Here is a 17,887-nt window from a genome sequence, read left to right as displayed (position 1 = left end):
ATTGCTTACAAATAATTAAATAACTAATAAATAAAACAACAACCTTACAATCACTCATACCATATTCAATCTTTAAAAAAAGAAACAACAAGAAGGCACTTTGGGTGGACTTTTTTCGGTTCGAAGAAAGTCACGTTTTTATAGTCGAACACCGATGGCTCCAAAAACACGAAAGGCTCTCGTTTCCCTGCATTATTTTTTACAAAGATGATGTCATTTGTGATATTCAGACCCACCGCAAAAAGGGAGACTTGGTTAGTCTTGTCGCACACAAAAATTGAATTTGGTGAAGTAATTCCCTCTTTCAGTCCGAAGAAGTTGAACCCTCGAAACGAGCTAAAGAGTCGAACATTGGGGTCTTTTGTCCACGTTCGAGGCTTTGGTGGAGTTGGGACATAACATCCAAAAACTTCGAGTTTGTTGTCTACAGTCAATGCCTCAATACATATCGCCACATGATTAGTCCAATTGATCTCGAAGAAAGGTTTATAAATATTGTCATTCGTAGATAGATCGGTATCCACATGTAAATTAATGTTTGCTAGTATCTTGTAATTACTCAAGCCACATTCCGTGTTTATTGTATGGCAAAGTTCTTCAAACTTCTCTGGAAGGTATTCAATGGTCGAATCTAAATTAGTAATTACAACTTCTTTCGAACTTTGTACTGTATGAATCTCACTTGGAGTGTTTTGAACATTTTGTTGTGTTTGATTAAGGAAGCAGTCTGATGGCGGGGAATATATATTTAGTGGTTCTACTAGTTTATCTCGTGTCAACATTTCTTGTTCTGACATTAGGGATTGAAGTGGCACTTGTTGTGGTGATAAATAAGATTGTAAAGATTTTTGAGGGAATTGAAGGGTAGTTTCAGTGTTAGGGAGTAGGTTGTCTGGCTTGATATTTGAGTGTGTGTTTCTCTTTGGTGTTTTATCGGTTGTTATCTTCTTATTAATTGCATCAACTTCTTCGATAAATCCCGATATATAATTCTTGTCATCAGCACACTCTTCGTAAAACTCAAGAATGTCACTCTTCTTATACTCACTACTCAACGAACAACACTCAAACAATTTCTCTATCAAAACATTCTTTAACTCTCCCAATTCGTCGCTCATCAATCTTGTTTATATTAAGTTAATTAGTATAAACTTTTTTCTTTTTTTGAAATAATACAAATAATTTATATCGGATTTAATGAAAATAACTTAATTAAGATTGTGTTTTTTGTTGAATTTAAAATCGTGAAATGATCCGATATAACCAAAAAAAATCCATGTCATTTTTGTTTGAAGAAATGATTTTTAGAAACTGTTATAATTTATTTAATTATAATTAAAATACTATTAAACTAACCAGTAAATAATAATAAATAAATTATATTGTAATAATAAAAATATATATTTATTCTTCTGTCTCGTAGTTTTGAAACACCCAACTACAATTCATATCTGTTGTTTTCACATTCATTTTTTTTTCTCTTGTTATTACTTTTTAGTATAACCAATTAAAAGAAATTCGCTACAATCAAGCGTTTTGGTCTTACTATTTTTGGTTCAAAGAATTTTTTTTCCATATAATTAAAAGCCGATGGTTTTAAGTAGACCGTTGGTGTTATGTTCTTGTCTGTTCCTTTATGAAATAAAATGTCATTAAACTCACCAAGTCCAACAGCAAAAAGAATTTCTTTATTTGTTTCATCACAGAGATACAAGGACTTATTGTCTCCACCCGACTTTAACCCAAAGAGTTGTACCTCCCGGCCAATGAAACTAAACAATTTGATATTTGGGTCTTTGACCCATGTACATGACACACATCCTACACGAACAAAACACCCAAAAGCATCTTCCTTGTAATCTTCGTTATCTGCAACTATGAAAATTACCGTATTAACTTTCCACGTGTGTTTATAAAAGGTGTCATACAATGACTGACTGCTACACATTAAGTCAATATCAAGTTGCACTTCGCATTGTTTTAAATTAAACTCGCTCCCTATTTTGAGCCTTAGAAATTCAAATTGGGGATAGTTCGCACAACACGTCGATGTATAGAGAAGTGACTTTTTGGTCATCGCGAAGTGGTTTGGTAAGAAGGTGTCACTGTCTTTAAAAAGAGTTTTTGGTAATATATGTATCTCCGGCACCTTCTTAAAGTACTCATTTGGTTTCTGGGATTTAAACATCGATGTTTCTTGTGTTGTGATTATAGGGTTGAGCTTCACTATTTGAGGTATGCTTTGTTTTTGTTTGGGAATTTGAAACGAATAAGATTGTAAAGATTTTTGAGGGAATTGAAGGGTAGTTTCAGTGTTAGGGAGTAGGTTGTCTGGCTTGGTATTTGAGTGTGTGTTTCTCTTTGGTGTTTTATCGGTTGTTATCTTCTTATTAATTGCATCAACTTCTTCGATAAATCCCGATATATAATTCTTGTCATCAGCACACTCTTCGTAAAACTCAAGAATGTCACTCTTCTTATACTCACTACTCAAAGAACAACACTCAAACAATTTCTCTATCAAAACATTCTTTAACTCTCCCAATTCGTCACCCATCAATCTTAATTTTTTTCCAGATTGAAAAAATATCGGGCTTAATATTTTTGGGAAATTAATAAGTTTAAATAATTAAAAGTATTTTATTAATTATATTATATTTTTGACATTTTTTTTCACTTGATTATTTTAGTCAAGTGAAAAAAAATCATTTCACTTTAATTTTGAAATTTGATTTTTGAATTATTCTTGTCAAACAATATCATTATTATTATGAACCAAATATAATATTTTTTTTTATAAATCAACTACATGAATATTATTTAACAATTTATTAATATAAAACATTATTTTCATATTATATTTTTGTTAATTATAAACACCAACAAAAATAATTGTAATTTTATTTAATAAAAAGAGTTAAAATAATTAAAATAATCATCAAGTATAATAATAAATAAATAAAAATATAATACTGTATTATTAATACATTTTAATCACTTTTTTAATTCTACATTTGTATTAAAAAAACAATAAAATATATTGTATATAACTTAACAAAACATATTTATAATAAAAATACTATTAAAACCAATTTATTAATGTCGACCGATAAACCTCAAGGCTCCGACCGTCCCAACAAAGAAAAGCCGATCTGCGACTTTTTCTTTAAAATTGGAGCGTGTCGTCATGGAGATTCGTGTAAAAAGCAACACTTCCGTCCCGAGAGTAGTCAGACTTTATTATTCACACGAATGTACCAAAACCCTAAAATTCGAATCGACGAAAGCGAAGGTCTTGAAAAAGACGAGAAAAAGATGCGGCATGATTTCAATGAGTTTTATGAGGATGTATTTAGTCAGATTCAGAATTATGGGGAGGTCGAAGAATTTATAGTGTGTGGGAATGACAACGACCACATGATGGGTAACGTCTACGTCAAATATACCAAAGAAGAAGAAGCCAAAAAGGCCAAAGACGAGTTAACTGGAAGATACTATGCTGGTAAAATGCTTCAACCATCATTTTGTCGCGTCACTGATTTTAGAGAGGCAATTTGTAGACAACAAGAACAAGGAACTTGTACTCGTGGTGGCCAATGTAATTTCATTCATGTTATTGAACCCGATCCTTCACTAAAAAGAGGACTCTTTGCAAATCAATTGTCTCGGCGTAAGCGAGAAAAAGAAGAAAGGAGACGAAGGTATGAGAATGATGAAAGAAGAGATAGAAGTGATAGAGATTCATATAGGAGAAGTCGAGACGATCGTCATTATCGTTCTCGTTCGAGAAGTGATTCACGTGAAAGAAGAACACACGACAGGTATAGAAGAGAAAGAAGTGATTCACATGAGAGTCGACTGAAGCGGGGTGACTCGTCCGAAAAGAAATAAATTGTACGTCTTTATTTTGTTTTTGAAAATGTTTTTTTAATAAAGAAGTTTATAAACATAAATGTTATTTAAAATGTTATTAAAATTGTTATTAAAATGTTATTCAATTTTAGCAAAGACGTCGTGGTACTTGAGGAGGGAATACTTTTTGTTGTCTGCCAAGAAAGTGGCTGCTGGTGTTCCACCGAAAACTATATGGTTTCCGACTTTCAATGGATTTTTGCTTTTAGTCAACTTTCAGTGTTTTGAATCGAGTATGAAGAATTGAAGGACAAACAGATTTGTTTTGTCAGTTGCAACAACGACACCTTGTTTAAACTTTTCATCTTTTTGTTCTGCCAAGACGATACCCCCAATCGAAGAAGTGTTGTACCCTTGAACTAATATCATGTCACCGAGAGGTTTCACTTTTGACATGATACCACTGAGCTTTAAAGGTACGTTTTGTGGTGAAAGCTTATTGTTAATTTTCAATAAGAAAAGGGTCAAACTAAACAAACAAGTGACATAGTCTGATTATTTTGTTCACTCGAGAATTTTCCCAAAAAGATCAACTTTTTTGAACATTTGAATTAATAGAAACTTGTTTTACTTATGTACTAATTGTATACCATAATAATATTAAATTATATAGTTTAAAACCAGTGGATTGAATATTGTTGAGTAAGTTTAATATTAATATTTTATTAGTAAATTTCATAAACTCATTTAATAAAAACGACTCGTTAATTTTAATAACAAAAAACACATTCTATACATGAACTATAAATATATAGAATCAACGAAACGGAAAACACAGTTAGGAATAGTCATACATAAGTATCTCTCCCGAGCTGCACCCACAAAACATGAATTGGTCGTCATAGATAAAAGAAGAGACAACCGATCTTGTGTTGATCATTCCGATTTGTGAGAAGTCGTTATCGTTAAAAATAGAGAGAGTCATATCTTTAGAAGATGCAACAACTTTATCATTCTGATGTCTAACATAGATAACTTCTGCGGTGTGGTTTTGAAGAGTTTTAATAGGGACGTCGGGCTTTCTAATATCCCACACCATTAATGTTTTGTCGTTTGAAGCAGTGATGATCTTTTCTTTACAAAAGTCGAAATGGTTGACGCCCGCGTGATGTCCTTTTAGCCTTATAGCAGTCATGTCGAGTTTTCTAAGGTCCCAGAAGTCCACACTTTTATCAAAGGAAGCAGAAGTTCCCATTTGTGGAGTATATAATTTCGCATATGACACCGGTCGTCGGTGTAAATTGTATTCTCCAACACTCTTCAGAGTCTTTGCGTCATATAAAGAAACCGTCCGTTCATACCCAACAACTACCTCCCCACAATACGTGAATCCCGTCACGGTCGATCCAACAGCAAATTCTTGTGAATTCCCAGAGCTCAAATTGACATCTTTTATGACTCCATTTTTGTATCCAATGCGTAAGTCGTCACCTTTTAAGTCCAACCCAACAACTCCACAATTCTGTCCAGCTATGGTCTTCCCCATAATTAACGACTTCCCATCAATTTTCCACACTTTCACCTTCTTGTCACTACTCCCTGTCACTACAACGCCACGCGTCCCATCTAATTCAATACACTTCACTAAACTCATATGCCCTTCGACGGTGCTTTGCGTGTACTGACTTTGCTTCCAGTGGCGTCGCATCGTCGCGCACCGTCGATAAGTCTCCGCAGGCTTCGAAGCGACTCGGAGAAGACTTTCAGAGGGTTGAAGAACACGAAGCTGCTGTTCCCAATATAACTCGCCTTCCGTACCAAAGATGATGCCGTGGAGCTGCCGGCAGCTCCACCCGAGAGAAACTGCGTCCTCCGCGGTGAGGGTTTTTAATATCTCTCGGATCGTTGTACCGGGGAGTTGTAATAAAGGTACACTGTTCTGAAGTGTCTCCTCCCTCCGTTCCCTGATGGGGAGAAATGATGCTGGTGCTCTGAAATAAGGCTCTGTTGTGTCTTCGCAAAATACTGGTAAGTCGAGTAATATGTTTGCTGAGATGGTTGATAGCAATTCGCTGACATCCAGTAGTGTTGAGGTGTTCAACGAGTCCATATTAGTAATGATTATTTAATTATAATTATTAATAAAGAAAATTTTAAAAAATATTTTTTTCTTACAAAAACACAAATATTAACAAATGTTTTTCATTTTTTTTTCTTTGATAACTCATCTTGTGAGTAATACTTATGTAATAATAATACTATAATCACAATAGTTATCATGTAATTAGAAATGATTGTAAAACAACAATTGTAGTATATAATATTAATAAAAAACTATGTTTATCTAGTTTTATTCAACCCCAACATCCAATCAATTACTTCCAATACTTTTGAACAGTCATGTCATGTCGACGTGTCTTCTTCCAATTTCTTTTTAATTACAATGAATTAAATGAAAACCACATTTTTCCTTTTCAAAAGTCTTTTGAAAAAAATTGTTCATTTGAAGTAAAAAGAACCACCACAGGAATAGAAAAAGACGACAAATGACTTAACAACATAACACCAAATCAAATTATCACAAAAGAACACAAGGCCCAGACTTTTTAACTTTTTGTGGATAGATGTTCCCGTTCATTAAATCGGTGACCATCGTTTTTAAAGCTTCCGTCACACCCTCACCAGTCTTCGCTGACACCTGCGCCACAGTTATTTTTATTTTGTCCTTCGACATCATTTCCTTTGCAAACTTTCTTGCCTCTTCGAGTTTGACGGTCTCTTCCAGATCAGACTTATTCGCTAGAATAACTATCAGTGGCTTCTTCTCTTGTGTATAAGTCACTATGTCACTATAAAACGACGACAAGCTCTTGAACGACGACTCATCGTTCTGTGAATACACCAAAAAGATCCCACTGCACCCTCGGTAGTAGCTGGATGTGACCGTTCGATAGATCTCTTGCCCAGCCGTGTCGTTGATTTGAAAATTATACGTTTTGTTGTTCTCTTTCACTTGATACGGCGTCACATCTGGAACCGTTGGCGGAAGCGTTTCCTTGAACTCGTTGCTCTATTTCTTAGACGCTCTTTGTGGAGTCCTTTTATTAACACAATACTATACACAATCAAGTATTATTTATATGGTTCGTTTTATCATACTTAATTAATTTTGTGCATCAAACTATTAAAATAAAAAATTATAGTTAAAATATAGTACAATAACAAACAACCATCCGATATATCAAACTCGTCTTTCCGACCATTGGATCTCCTGTAAAAACGACTTTAAAGTTGTCAGACTCTTGTTCTCTAAGCGTTAATAGTGGATAGAATAAGGAAGAAACAAACCCAGGGTATAAACCAGACATTTTAACTTTTCAAGTTCTTTTTGTTTATTATTTTTTTTTCTTTGTGTTTCTTTCTTATTTCTTGCCTTTAATTCTTTTAAACCTTTTTAGCTCTTCTTTTTTACAAAAGATGGTTTTCTCTATTACAACTGATATTCGGTCAACTTAATCTAAAGAAGATTTTGTCATAATCACATCAGTTGTAAATATAATAACTCATCATTTCGGGAGATTTCAATTGTAAACGTTATATTAAAATAAAAATAAGCAATTTGACTGTTTTGTGTACACGTTTGTTTTGAATTGTTGGAGTGGATTGACAATACCATTTTTTATAGTTTTGTTTATCATATTGTTTACTATTTTTTATTGTGTTTTTTAATCATAAAAAATTAAATAAAAAACTATATATCAATTTGACGAAGGTCCACTTCCTCATTTTGAAACTTGTTTTTGTGAAAAAACGGTATTCACTTTTTATTTTCTAGATCTCCAATTATTCTTATTTACTTCAAACTACCATAATATACCATTTAATCAGTTCACACGCCTGTTACTATTTCGCATATTTTATTAACTATTAATAACTATATTCATCATATTTTAGTCTTCCCCCTGTTTTTCAAGTTAATTTTTGTTCCAAAAATAGTATTTTTAAATTTGGTTTTCTATTCAGAATGTTATTGATACTCATTTTTATATAATAGTATAATGTATTATAAATTAATAATTTCTAACATCCAATGTTGATTCGTTCGAGTTCAGATGCCACCTTGTCAATGTCCCATCTTTCATACTCTGCTTGAGTCCAACAGTTTTCAACAACTCGAGCAAGCGTTGGTGTCATTTCATTGACACTAGGTCTTTTACCAGACACCACTGCATTTGCTATATTCCATGGGTATTTGTACTCAATTCCATATACATCTCTTAATAAGACTATTTCATATATGGTGATACCAAGAGAATAGATATCAGCCGGTTTACCATACTTTGCTTTCTTTAATATCTCTGGCGCCATATACTTCGGTGTTCCAATTCCAGCAGTGAATGTCATATCAGTCATTAATAAATTCACATTACGAGAAGACCCAAAGTCCGTTAATTTAGAGACTATGATAGAACTATCATCTAAAGTGAACAAGAGGATGTTGTCTGGCTTGATATCTCTATGTAATATCCCATTGGAGTGAAGGTATGATATCCCATGAGAAGCATCTGCTAATGCTTTTAAACGAACACAGAGCCGAACTTCGACTTTGTTTTTAACAACATCGCCGAGTGATCCACATGGTGCAAATTCAGTCACCATACAAATGTGACTGGACGTGTAACATGCACCAAAGAAGTGTATAATATAGTTACATCGAAATTTGTCTAACATTGTCACTTCTTTGTCAAACTCGGCTTGCATAGCTTTTTGTTCTGTGTTGCGGTTCCGCATGTGTTTAACTGCGACTTTATTCCCACGGAAGTACCCGAGATACACAACTCCAAAGGAACCTTCTCCTATTTTCTTGTTTTCAATGATCTCACTGAAGTCGAGACGAGTCGATAACTCACTGTATACTTTGATCTTAAGTGTACGCATCTTTTCTGTCCCACTTTTCATGTTCTTGCACGAAACGAGAACATTGGTATCAATTCGACATGAACATGTTGGTTTAATAAACAACTCGAATTCACAAGCGTGTCTACTTCTTAAAGTGATCACTTCAGGATTAGTGCGGAAGAAATACCGACTATCTGTATCCACCGATGTTAATTGAATTTTCATGGACTCTTTGTTGGTGTTACAAATACATACTAACTCGCGATGCTCTTCATTGATTTTGACAGTGTTGTAATCATCAAATTCGATACATTTTCTGTTACTTAAGACACCCCTAGTTATTTTATGCTTAAAGTTGATGTTACTCGACTCGATGTCAAATACACAACATTGGATTTCTTGCTTTTTCTCAACACGCTTGGCGTACATCCACCCAAAGCTCAAATATACAAGTATCAACAACGCAATTGATAATACTAAGAATACTAATAAACAAAGTACAATAACCCACCACACCGCCTTTTTCGTGCAATATGTCCCTTTGTGCCTTGGGGTATACCAAAACTCACACTTTGTGCATTGACTCTGTTTCACTTCAATGCACCGCATTATGTCTGACTTGGCATAACATTTATTATCTATTAAAACATATTCGTCATTACAACTTTGACATTGGTCAAGTGATGTACACATTGTACAATTTGAAGAGCAGTTTTGGCATTTTCTATCCTCGACAAAAAAGCCAGCTTCACACGAGAGACACCCAAATTTACTTGAAATTTGGGTGCAATTTGATATTTCGCTTTTTAAGTGACAAATAGAGTCTGTATCCATAAAGTAGTTTGAACCACAGTCCGTACATTTTTCCCCTTCTAAACAAGTAGAACACGTCTCGTTGCATTTTTTGCAATTCATATTCTCTCTGAAATATCCCACATTACATATTATGCAACCACCTACAGGGTTGTACTCTTTGCACTTCCCGTCTAATTTGATGTTAACAATACACTGATGTTTGGAAAGGTATGTCCCATCAACACAAGATAAACAAATGTCTTCACTTTGACATGTAGGACACTTTGGGTCACACTTTTTACACTCGTAATTATTCAGGTAAAACCCATTGAAACAACGAGAACACCCCATTTCGTCTTGTGACTTGCAATTTGGAATTTTGTATGTAACACAAGTGTTGTTGTACACTGAGTATCCAATTGCACACAACACACAATATGTGTTTATGTATTTTTCACAATTTTGAATCGTAGAAACACAATATCCATTTTCACTTAATGAATACATAACAATACACTCTTCACAAACAGTTCCATTGGCACTTTTAATGAGACAATTGGATGGCTCACACATACCATTTTTTAAATAGAACCCAATAGAACACATCGAACATTTCCCATTCTCACATCGTTCACAATTTGTATATATTGAACCACATTTTTCACATAAGTTGTGGTTTACAACATACTCTGGTTGACATTCTATAATATTTACATTCGAAGTGACAAGGGCAGATTCTTGTGTTACACATTTTGTTGAATTTGTATTTAAAGTTTGTTCAAAAGGCTCGCAAATATCACAACGGGTGCCACGGCATCTTTTACAAGTTGTGTCGCATGAAATACATTCACCATTTTCTGTAAATCCGGATGAACATAAATAACATCTATCATTTCGTGTATACAAACAGTCCATATTCATTTCAAAACACACCCCATTATTTAAAGTATAGTTATCATTACACACTTCACATGATTTCGAATTGCATTTTTTGCAATTTGGTTCACAAGGGATACACGTTGTACGGTCAAAGTTTGGATACAAACCTTCTTCACATGTAATAGATATTTTCTTTAGACTTTTAGAAATGTTGTTTGAAATGTAAATCAAAGAAGATGTATATTCTTCGACAGACTTTATTCCATAGATACTATATATTAAAGCATTCTGAATATTATCAAAATTGAATGTGTGGTATTTCATATTTGTGATATTAAAAATAGTTAAGTTTGTGTTTTCGAATCCAAAATTGTATTCTCCAATTTGAAGTAACTGTTCTTGTGTAATGGCATCTGCCTCAATTTTTGATGGATTATAGTAAACTGTATCATACCCATCAGATATAATACAATAATTTTTAATATACTCTGCTTGTGTGTATTTCATACCAAACCCAAATGAAATCGATTTAATGTCCCCACAAAATGTAATGTCGGTTACATCTTTGTTTTCGATATACACCTCTTCAAGTGGTGTTGTAAATGTGAATATCACATTTGGACTATTTTTAACAAAATTGACCTTTTTAATCCATGTGGATAATGTGATTGAACATTTTTCTTCTTTGTAGTTGTTACAAGGGCAAAATGAATAATCGAAGTTACCAAACAAAAAATTGGAGAATTGTAATTCACAGAAAGTGCTACTATTTTTGAATGTTGTAGGATCACAATATCTTCCAAGTCTCCCATTTGATAACAAAAATACATTGGATGAAGTCGACTGTATTTCGTACAAAGAAGAAAACATATTGACACAACCATCTGCTATTATTGTATTAAGGTCGGTTACTATACTACCAGTTTTGGCTTCAAAATAGGGTTGGCTTTGTACTGATTGTTCTCCAATAAGTGATACACTCACCCGTTCAGTGATATTCAAAGAAATGTAATCAACTCCACTTTGTGAAGGCCCCGTTCCTACTAGTACTTGCCCACCAACAGTTATATGTAAAGAACATTGTTGGTCTAATAACAAATGATTCATTGCAACAAACAATGAAGTATTGTCAATTGTTAAAACTGTGTTTCCTGTGATTTCAGTGTTACCATACACTACAAAAGTACTTTGTAAAATTGTAAGATTGGCAGTATTCATCACTTTTAGATTAGTCTCGTTTATACTCCCCGAAATGAAAATGTCTGAGATAAAAACATTTGAAAAAGAAGTCATTTGGAAATCAACAGGACAATTTGTCATAAACGTAGAATAGTTTGCAAGAAGTGAGGCATTTTTAGTGAATATTATTTTTTTCATAAAAAAATCTGCAAAGCAAGCAGTTTGTATGAATTGAGTGGAATCAGAAAAGATGAATTTTGATTGAAGTGTTTCGACATGGAGCATATCCATTGCTTCCATTTTGGCTTTATTATAAAAGAGAATATCATTTTCGATGTTTTTGTCGGTGTATATGTTCACATTTTGTGTAATAAAAAGCGACTCATCTTTGAAGGTTATAGGTTGTGTGATTTCTACGTCTTGATCGATAAGTTCAAAAATTGTGTTATCATAAAAAGTAAAAGACGACTCTAAAAGAACTTTTGATTTTTTCCCAACAACTTTTGTCATTGAATTGTTCCTAAAAAGAATTTCACTTTCACCCATTTCACCACCTATCAATGTTTCATTGTGAAGAGATAAAACGGCGTTGTAGCCAAGTTCAAGCCCAAAAGGTAATATCAAAGTGGAAGAGTCCATGACTTCTAATACCGCGTTGTCTACCGCCAGAAAAAGACCACTTATTTCAACGTATGAGAATTGTTCTATGATTAAACGAGCGTCACCTTCAATCCAAAAATCACATAATGTCTTAACTGATTTTAAATATAACGTTGAGTTGTTTTTTAACTCAATGTAGGCAAAGGGAAGGGTAGTCAAATTTTTTGTTAATGTAAAAGTGCCATTTTCACTTACTGTGACACTTTGGATTTTCAAAAGTTCGGTGGTTTCAATTGAAAATTTTGATGTGTCTTTTACAAATAAGCAGTCTGTTGTTATTGAAGACTTCTCAGATATAATCAAATACGAATTATCACTCACAGAAATGTTTGCTGCAAATTCAAAGACTGAATTTTCCGGTGTTTTAAAATCTTTTCCTTCCAATGAATACAATGCATTCATGATCAGTAATGAATGCTCTTCCGTATCAAAACTTGCTAAATTTTCAAAGTGGATAATTCCGTTGATAGTTACAACAGCTTCCGATTTCACAATAAATGACGACTTCTGTTCGAAATCAGTTGTGTTGATATTTAAGATGTATATTCCACTCTTTAATACAAAATGAACTAGTGTAATTGGTTCAAGTTTATTAAACGCACAAGAAGAGTCAATAGTGAAAGATTGGTTAATGTATATATAAGAGCACTTCTCGAAAGCAATAGGCTCAAATGTTGATGAAACAAAACCATCTTGACAATTTTGATATTTTGGATAACAGTCAGACGCGTTTACTAAAAGAACACAGAACAAAAAAAGCACCATCTGATACATCAGAGTTTCATAGTTCATAATAAGAATCAAAACAGTTAGAAAAGTTTGAAAGGAATTCGTATTTGTGTTGAAATTATTCGTTTTTAATAAGCAGAAATACCCGAATGTGGCGTTTAAAATGACACTATTTAACAATGACCTTATTCATATTACATTATGTCTTTATTTACAATTGGTTTAATCAAATTTATATCGAACGAGATTTAACCATTTTACACAATTTGGTATAAACTTTATAATATAAATACACAAATTTGTGTTTAACAAACCATATCAACTCTTGTTATTATTTCTGTATTTAGTTTGGAGAAATTTTCCCGAAAATAAAGACGATATCCCACTAAAAATAGCATTCGTTTTTCTTAATTAAATAGTAACTGAAATTTAATTTTGCATTAATCTATTCTTTCATATATATATTTTACATATTATAGAATGAACAATCAGCAAATGCGTATTTTATGTTTTATTTCCATTTTTTCGTCAAATTCGAACAAATTCTCTTATCTTCTCGGTGCTTTCATTTTTTTTCACTAATCTTGTTTTAGGGTTTTTATTGGTTTATTATACCATTTATTATAATATAAAGATTTTTTTAAAATGTCTTTTTATGGTTCAAAATTTTAGTTTTTGTATTGTTACGATATAATTCCCTATTATTTCGGGGTGATTAAATTTAAGTTATTATTATTATTATTATTATTAAACTATTCATATACCGATTTGTATATTCGCAGTTTCCCGTATATTAGACAAATTATTAAGTAATATAACTTCAAAAATAATACCAGTAATTATAATTCTTAAATTATAAAATTAACTATATATAAAAATAATAATAACTATATTATAAAAACTATATTATTGGTTGTTTATCAAAGATAAAAAAGCCAATCGAATCACTAGTTTTAAAAGACAACTAATAATAACAGACATCATACAATGCTCGAGAAAGTGTTTTTGGCCAACGTGATTTTATACGTCGATTGCTTGGACACTGTCAAATTATTTTCCCAAGTGAGCAAGAAGTGTCAAGAGGTACTTTTGATCCTGAAGGTCAACCCTATTTTCCCTCGAAAGAACACCCCCTCGACAACATCTTTGTGTAACGTCTTTTCAAACGATAAAATCGACTTAGTGAAGCGAATCAAATCAGAACTGAAACTATTCCCAAACCTTCAAACATACCAATTTTCATCGGGAATGTTTTCGATGGGTCTTTTAAGAATCCTACCGAAGCACATCAAGAACATTGTAATTGGGTTGTCTACTATTAACTCGCCAGATATCTTTTCTGAGGAAGATAAAGCAAAGATTGTTTCAATGTCGGTTGTCTCGAGCGAGCCATTTGACCTTTCGCAATTTCCCAATTTACGGAGAGTCTCTTTAGTAATCGATGAAGACGACTACATCTCCTGTTTCACTGATAAAACACACCACTTCGACTTTGTCAAAGTGAAGTTGTCCGAACCAAATTCATTACCCTTTCTCATTCAAGCGGATAAGATGCCGATCGACAGGATGGTAGTTGTTTTCGATTGTGACGTCGAGTTGGGTAAAGCCATTAAAAACATTCCCCATATATCACAGAAGTTTTATTTGACTATGGAGTACATGTACGAGACGATGCCACTCCATGTCACACCGTTGTACACTGATGGCATGTTTGAGGTTGACCAAGTCGAAGCGTTTGACACCGGAGTTCTCAAAAGAGTGTTACCAACAAAGGTCTACTTTATTGGGAAAAATGGTGGTGAAATCGACTTGCGTGCGTTCACTGATTTGAAGTCTGTGAAGTACGAAGAGAAGTCGAAGTTCTGTTTGCCAAGTGGGATCACTCAGCTCCAAGTGGACGAACCACCAACACAAGTGCTTCCCAACCTTCTTGAAATGTCAGTGGAAAAGTACGACGGGAATTTGAGTGTTCCAAGTACACTTCGAAGACTCGAGTTGCGGGAGTGTAACATACAAATGACAGACAAGAACTTGAGTGTGAAAATGTGTGGGATGAGTCGGACGAGTTTTGACCAAGTCACGATGTTGGAAGGGTTACAAGAATTAATGATGGACAATATGGACATATCAGTGTCATTGGATTGTTTGAAAGACCTTACCAGTGTCGACATGTCTGTTGTAAAAATCAATTGTGACATCGAGAAGTACTATCCGAGCAATTTGAAGAATTTGGTTTGTGGTCCCGGGCAGCTTAAAAGTGGGTTAAGCATTGAGGAGTTATTCATGTGTTCTGCAAATGAGAGCGATTTGGTCAAATTGGCGAGTTTGCATAATTTGAAGACGTTTCAGGCGTGTCGAGTCCACTTTGACTTTTTAAAAATGGAGCTCCCCACATCGCTGAGGAGGTTTTTGGTCACCACGACCGACGGAAATGGATGTTCTGTTGACTTAAGAAAGTACGAGCAACTCCAATGGATATCATTTGCTTCGTCATCGCAATTGAAAGTGTTATTGCCGACGAAGTTACCAAAATTGTCTGTCGAGTATTGTGAAGGAGTAGTTATTGAGAATATCCAAGACATTGAATTAAAGGAGTTGACATTGAACAACCAAAAAGGAATCAATTTGGACAATATAAGGAATACACTGAGTTGGTTGTATTTGGATAAATCAGATTTGGAATCAGAATCGGAGGAGAGTGGTGAGAACCCCGAGATCGCAGAAAAGCTCAAGAAATTCACAGAACTCATGGGATTTTGTTAATGGTTCACTATTAGTAGTTGTATGAGAAAAAGACCTATTGCTTAATTAGTAGTTAATTTTTGTATTTCACATACAAAACTTTATTATAGTTTTTGTTAATATATTATAATTATAATAATAAATAGTAAATTACTCTTAAAACAATTAATAATAAAATTACTAGATGTTATTTAGAATAAAAAAATAGGAAACAACAAGTTGGATGATGTTGGAATAGAAACCAGTTTTATGGATGATCCAATTATATAATAGCTAAAAATGGTGTTGATCTTATAAAAATATAACGATGAATATCTTGGACCCTTCACTCTCACTTGCATCCAAACTCAATCAAAGACTTTGAAGAGTGGACAAGAAAGCATTTTTATTCAAAAAGAAGACAAATTGCTCTTGACTGGAATATCTTTTGATTCGCCAAGAAAAGAGAGTCCAATTCGAAGAAGAGTCTCAAGTCGAAATGACAACAAAAATGAACCAACTTGTGGTACAACTTTTTCGACATCAATGGAAACTATCTTCCAAAAGAGCCGTAGAGAGAAGTTTTATGAAACATATCAACAACTGTCATTAATTGCTTTGTTGAGTAAGTACTGCTCTTTTGAGATCAAACCATCTAAATTTCATAAAGTCAATTGTACACAACTACCACGAATAATTTCAATAAAGGTGAACGAAGAGGAGCCAGTCAATGTACGCAAGTTGGCTCTCCAACAATGTTTACACTTCTTTGATATCGACGAAAAGAAAATGTCGAGAAACACAGCACATAAGAGATTCGATAAAAATTTCCACACATTCATTAGTAACTTTCTTATTGATATTGCTTTGGAAAACGGGTTTTCGTTGAACACCAGATTTGCAAAGGAAACACATAAGACTTTCAGGAGTGAAAGGGTGGTCTGTATGAAAAGGAGCGATGGAGTCTACTTGGGTCAACAACAAATAGAAGCACTTGGGAAAGACATGTTAGAGTACATATCAAAGAACACTAATAGGATTGAAGCTATCCACATAGAAAAAGGTAGTAAAATTGTACAAAAGGTTATAGAGAATGTTTGTCATCTGATTGTGTAATCATTCAACGCTGTTTGTTCATTTAAGTTTATTTCGGGAAATATGTGATATAAATTAACTTAATAATAATAAGTAAATAATAAAAATAATCATTTTATAAGGGTGAAATGATAAAAGATCTTTTGCCACAGTCCTAATAAGTATTTATAATCAACACTGTTAAACAAATATTATTAAAGACTTATTACAATAATCCCGTTGTGACGTGGATGTTATTTATAAAACTATAATCGATAATAAAATTAATAATTCAATATACTACTAAAACAAAGAATCTGGTTTCTTTATTTATATCTTCTGGATATTTAATTGTCGTAATAAATGGTTAGACATCGGGACTAATGCTGATCTAAAGAAATCAATAAATCGTTCAATAACGAAATAAAAAAATTGCCACTTTTTAATTAAGATTTTCAATTGAAAAACAAGTATTAATTATTAACTGTTAAGAGTACTTAAAATAGAAGAAGACTTAATTAAAAACATTTGATTTTTTTAATTCAAAGTTGTTTTGTACTCAAAGTAAATAAAATACCAAAAAGAAGAAAAACATAACACAAATTAAACCAATTGATATTTTAATTTGAAACACCAAAAAGATTGTTTTGAAAGTTAAAAAGAAATGCCTCCTTATATTCCCAATGGTCTCAGTTTTACTTCATCATTGTGAAACACTTTAAAAAGTATTTTTCAATTTCGTTTTTTACACCCCAATTATTCAATTTTTAAATTTTCTATTGAAAACCCCAAAAGAAAAAAATGAGGTAACGAAGAACCAACTTGAAGATTTTGATAATAGTAAATGCGTGTATTCATGAAATAATAAATGCCAAGGGATTATAAATATCAAAATAGAATAATTTATCAAAGGATTGTTTTAAAATTCTTAAGAAAAGGATCGAAGAAACAAATTTAAAGAAAAAATAACTCTGCCAAAAGAGATGTAAACCGTTCATAAAAAATGCATATAAAAAATTTGAAGTTCCTTCTAAGCCTTTGCAACAAGACCTTTAGAAAGAATAAACCAGTTCAGTCTAATGACCGACGCTATGAGTAG

At 33.0% G+C, this 17,887-nt stretch overlaps 9 protein-coding genes across 9 annotated transcripts; 3 read left to right on the top strand and 6 right to left on the bottom strand.

Moving 5' to 3' along the window:
• Positions 1–86: 86 nt before the first annotated feature.
• Positions 87–1,118, bottom strand: EIN_252660 (Hypothetical protein; the record flags this gene model as incomplete). Its single annotated transcript, XM_004261755.1, has 1 exon — positions 87–1,118. A coding segment is annotated over one exon (1,032 nt), but the record flags the coding sequence as incomplete, so codon positions are not given.
• A 389-nt stretch (positions 1,119–1,507) lies between these two features.
• On the bottom strand, positions 1,508–2,557 carry EIN_252650 (hypothetical protein; the record flags this gene model as incomplete). The annotated part of the gene is made up of 1 exon (XM_004261754.1): positions 1,508–2,557. One exon carries the CDS (start codon positions 2,555–2,557, stop codon positions 1,508–1,510), a length of 1,050 nt encoding a protein of 349 aa, XP_004261802.1.
• A 542-nt stretch (positions 2,558–3,099) lies between these two features.
• Positions 3,100–3,891, top strand: EIN_252640 (splicing factor U2AF 35 kDa subunit, putative; the record flags this gene model as incomplete). Its single annotated transcript, XM_004261753.1, has 1 exon — positions 3,100–3,891. One exon carries the CDS (start codon positions 3,100–3,102, stop codon positions 3,889–3,891), a length of 792 nt encoding a protein of 263 aa, XP_004261801.1.
• Positions 3,892–3,990: 99 nt separating this feature from the next.
• EIN_252630 (hypothetical protein) lies at positions 3,991–4,400 on the bottom strand (the record flags this gene model as incomplete). Its single annotated transcript, XM_004261752.1, has 3 exons — positions 3,991–4,114; positions 4,169–4,347; positions 4,392–4,400. The coding sequence occupies 3 exons, from the start codon at positions 4,398–4,400 to the stop codon at positions 3,991–3,993; spliced, it is 312 nt and encodes a 103-aa protein (XP_004261800.1).
• Positions 4,401–4,690: 290 nt separating this feature from the next.
• EIN_252620 (F-box/WD repeat-containing protein, putative) lies at positions 4,691–5,962 on the bottom strand (the record flags this gene model as incomplete). The annotated part of the gene is made up of 1 exon (XM_004261751.1): positions 4,691–5,962. One exon carries the CDS (start codon positions 5,960–5,962, stop codon positions 4,691–4,693), a length of 1,272 nt encoding a protein of 423 aa, XP_004261799.1.
• A 468-nt stretch (positions 5,963–6,430) lies between these two features.
• EIN_252610 (hypothetical protein) lies at positions 6,431–7,220 on the bottom strand (the record flags this gene model as incomplete). Its single annotated transcript, XM_004261750.1, has 2 exons — positions 6,431–6,922; positions 7,080–7,220. 2 exons carry the CDS (start codon positions 7,218–7,220, stop codon positions 6,431–6,433), a joined length of 633 nt encoding a protein of 210 aa, XP_004261798.1.
• A 712-nt stretch (positions 7,221–7,932) lies between these two features.
• Positions 7,933–13,056, bottom strand: EIN_252600 (protein serine/threonine kinase, putative; the record flags this gene model as incomplete). Its single annotated transcript, XM_004261749.1, has 1 exon — positions 7,933–13,056. The coding sequence occupies one exon, from the start codon at positions 13,054–13,056 to the stop codon at positions 7,933–7,935; it is 5,124 nt and encodes a 1,707-aa protein (XP_004261797.1).
• A 924-nt stretch (positions 13,057–13,980) lies between these two features.
• Positions 13,981–15,756, top strand: EIN_252590 (hypothetical protein; the record flags this gene model as incomplete). The annotated part of the gene is made up of 1 exon (XM_004261748.1): positions 13,981–15,756. One exon carries the CDS (start codon positions 13,981–13,983, stop codon positions 15,754–15,756), a length of 1,776 nt encoding a protein of 591 aa, XP_004261796.1.
• A 504-nt stretch (positions 15,757–16,260) lies between these two features.
• EIN_252580 (hypothetical protein) lies at positions 16,261–16,830 on the top strand (the record flags this gene model as incomplete). Its single annotated transcript, XM_004261747.1, has 1 exon — positions 16,261–16,830. One exon carries the CDS (start codon positions 16,261–16,263, stop codon positions 16,828–16,830), a length of 570 nt encoding a protein of 189 aa, XP_004261795.1.
• Positions 16,831–17,887: the final 1,057 nt, after the last annotated feature.

Source organism: Entamoeba invadens (assembly GCF_000330505.1).
Source record: "Entamoeba invadens IP1 unplaced genomic scaffold scaff_1105074726103, whole genome shotgun sequence".
NCBI classification, from domain to species: domain Eukaryota; phylum Evosea; order Mastigamoebida; family Endamoebidae; genus Entamoeba; species Entamoeba invadens.
Note: the sequence above shows the minus strand (reverse complement) of the source record. Positions and strands in the feature narration are given on the sequence as shown.